The sequence below is a fragment of the Arachis stenosperma genome, chromosome 7 (genome assembly GCF_014773155.1).
Source record: "Arachis stenosperma cultivar V10309 chromosome 7, arast.V10309.gnm1.PFL2, whole genome shotgun sequence".
In the NCBI taxonomy this organism is placed as follows: domain Eukaryota; kingdom Viridiplantae; phylum Streptophyta; class Magnoliopsida; order Fabales; family Fabaceae; genus Arachis; species Arachis stenosperma.
This window is the reverse complement of record NC_080383.1, coordinates 81714890-81717541: the sequence shown is the minus strand read 5'-3', so window position 1 is coordinate 81717541 and position 2652 is coordinate 81714890. Positions and strand designations below refer to the sequence as shown.

The 2652-nt window shown below is 42.9% G+C and overlaps 1 protein-coding gene across 1 annotated transcript; it reads right to left on the bottom strand.

Moving 5' to 3' along the window:
- Window positions 1-550: 550 nt before the first annotated feature.
- On the bottom strand, window positions 551-898 carry LOC130940000 (uncharacterized). Its single transcript, XM_057868058.1, has one exon. It carries the CDS (start codon window positions 896-898, stop codon window positions 551-553), a length of 348 nt encoding a protein of 115 aa, XP_057724041.1.
- Between the last annotated feature and the right edge of the window lie 1754 nt (window positions 899-2652).

Here is a 2652-nt window from a genome sequence, read left to right as displayed (position 1 = left end):
TGATTCCCTTTAGATCTGCAAGTGTCCAACCTATAGCATCCTTATGTTGTTTCAGCACTTGGATTAACTCCTCTTCTTGTTCCTCATTCAGATTTGAGTTAATGATTACTGGGTATGTATTGTTATCACCCAAGTAAGCATATTTCAAACTTGGGGGTAGACTCTTCAGTTCCAACTTTGGTGCCTCCAATTCCCTCTTGCTTGGCTTATCCATCATGATTGATTTGTCCATAGCCTCCAGTGGTAACTCGCCACATGAGACTTGTTGATCTTGCTCTTGGGTTTCTTCACATTTTTCTTCCTCTAGGAATCCTTGAACCAAGTTTTCAATGGTATCCACCATCATGCATTTACCAATGGCTTCCTTGGGGTAGCTCATTGCCTTGAAGACATTAAAAACCATCTTCTCTTCATGTAATCTCAAGACTAGCTCCCCTTTTTGAACATCAATTATGGCTCCAACAGTAGCTAGGAATGGCCTTCCTAGGATGATTGATGTGTTGGATTCTTCCTCCATGTCAAGCACAACAAAATCAGCTGGGAAGATGAATTACCCCACTTTCACCAATAGATCATCCACCACACCATGGGAGAATTTAAACGTTCTGTCAGCCAATTGAAGTGCCATCCTTGTTGGCTTGGCTTCTTCTATTCTCATTCTTTTCATCATGTCTAAAGACATGAGGTTTATGCTTGCTCCGAGATCACATAATGCCTTCTCAATGTTCATATCTTCAATGATACAGGGGATTTGAAAGCTCCCAGGATCTTTCAGTTTTTGGAGAAGCTTCTTTTGTATTATGGCACTACACTCCTCAGTGAGCACTACAGTCTCTTTCTCTCCCCAATTCCTCTTCCTTGTCATGAGCTCCTTTAAAAATTTGGCATAGAGCGGCATTTGCTCTAGTGCCTCAGCAAAGGGTATGTTGATCTAGAGCTTCTTGAAGATTTCTAGGAATCTAGAGAACTGGCTGTCTTTGCCATCCTTCCTCAGTCTTTGTGGGTAGGGTGCCTTCGGCACATAAGGCTTCAGGATTTGCTTTGGTGGGGATGATGCAGGGGTCTCTTCTTCTTTCGTGGTTTTAGGTTCCCTTGTAGCTTCTTCTTCTTGGTGGCTTTGGCTTGGGGGTGTTTCTTCTACAACCTTCCCACTTTTTAGTGTTATAACCTTGCATTCTCCCCTTGGGTTAGCCATGGTGTCACTAGGAAAGGTATGTGTAGACATGGGTATTTGCTTAGACAAGCTCCCTAGCTGTGCCTTCAACTTTGAAATTGCTGCCCCTTGATTCTTTATGTTGGATTTGACCTCTTCCTGGTTAGCATCTATTTTTCTGTCAGCTTGTAGCTGTCTTTCCAAAATAGTGGAGATAGTTCTGGTCAGTTGCGTTGACAATTGTGCTATGGCTGCCTCCAATTTTGAGAAACTATTGTTGGTTTCAAATGGTTGCATGGTGGGGGTTGATGTATCTTGGTGGTGGTTGTTGTGTATTTGTTGTGTAGAGTGATAGATGTGTTTTGTGAGTTGTGGTAAGGTCTGTTGTTACTTAATTGGTGGTTAGAGTTGTGGTTGTTGTGATGATTGGAGTGGTATAGTTTGTGGTCTTGTTGGTTCCCCCACCTAAAATTTGGGTGGTTCTTCCAACCTGGGTTGTATGTCTTAAAGTTTGGGTCATATGGTGGTCTAGAGGGATTGTTCACATAGTTTGCCTGCTCCCATTCATATTCAGCTTTTGGTGCATCTTCTTCTTGTGGTGGTGCTTGAGCTTGGACAACTGAGACTTGGCTTGCCTCTACCTTCTTTGTTAAGGCTGCTAGCTATACTGCAATTGCCTTGTTTTTTGCTAACAAGGCATCCATAGAGTTGAGTTCCAACACTCCTCTCTTTTGAGCTCTTTATGAAGTATAGAAGTATTCATTTTTGGCTACAATCTCAATGACATCTATGGCCTCTTCAATAATTTTCTTCTTGTTAAGTGAACCCCCTGAAGAGTGGTCCACAGCTTTCTTTGCTTTATATGATAGCCCTTCGTAGAAGATGTGTAGTTGAACCCATTCGTTGAACATATCCGAAGGGCACTTCCTTGTCAAGTCCTTGAACCTCTCCCAGGCCTCATAATGTTTCACCATCTTGCTGCTTGAAGGTTTGCACCTCAGTTCTCAATCTATTGACTCTCTGTGGAGGGTAGAATCTTGCTAGAAATTTATTCACGACCTCCTCCCAAGTGGTTAAGCTCTCCTTGGGGAATGCCTCCAACCACTTTGCTGCCTTATCTCTGAGTGAAAAAGGGAACAAGAGTAGCTTGTAGGTGTCCGGGTGTACACCATTGGATTTTATAGTGTCGCATATCCTCAAGAATATAGTGAGATGTTGGTTTAGGTCCTCTTGGGCACCCCCTCCATATGAACAATTATTCTGAACAAGTGTGATAAGTTGAGGTTTCAACTCAAAGTTGTTAGCATGGATTGTTGGCTTCAGAATGCTACTGCCACAGTTTCCTGGATTTTGGTTGATGTAGGAGCCTAAGACTCTCCTCTCTTGCCCAACATGATTGCCAGCTTCCTCTCCAACATGGTTATGCACCTCTTCCTCCATAGTAGCTCCCAGATCTTCCTCCAGATTTGGACTCTTCGCTTAGATTCTATGTGACTAAA

Excerpts from the sequence above, each read along its gene's own strand:
- LOC130940000 (XM_057868058.1), bottom strand. The coding sequence starts at position 898 with ATGCCGCTCTATGCCAAATTTTTAAAGGAGCTCATGACAAGGAAGAGG.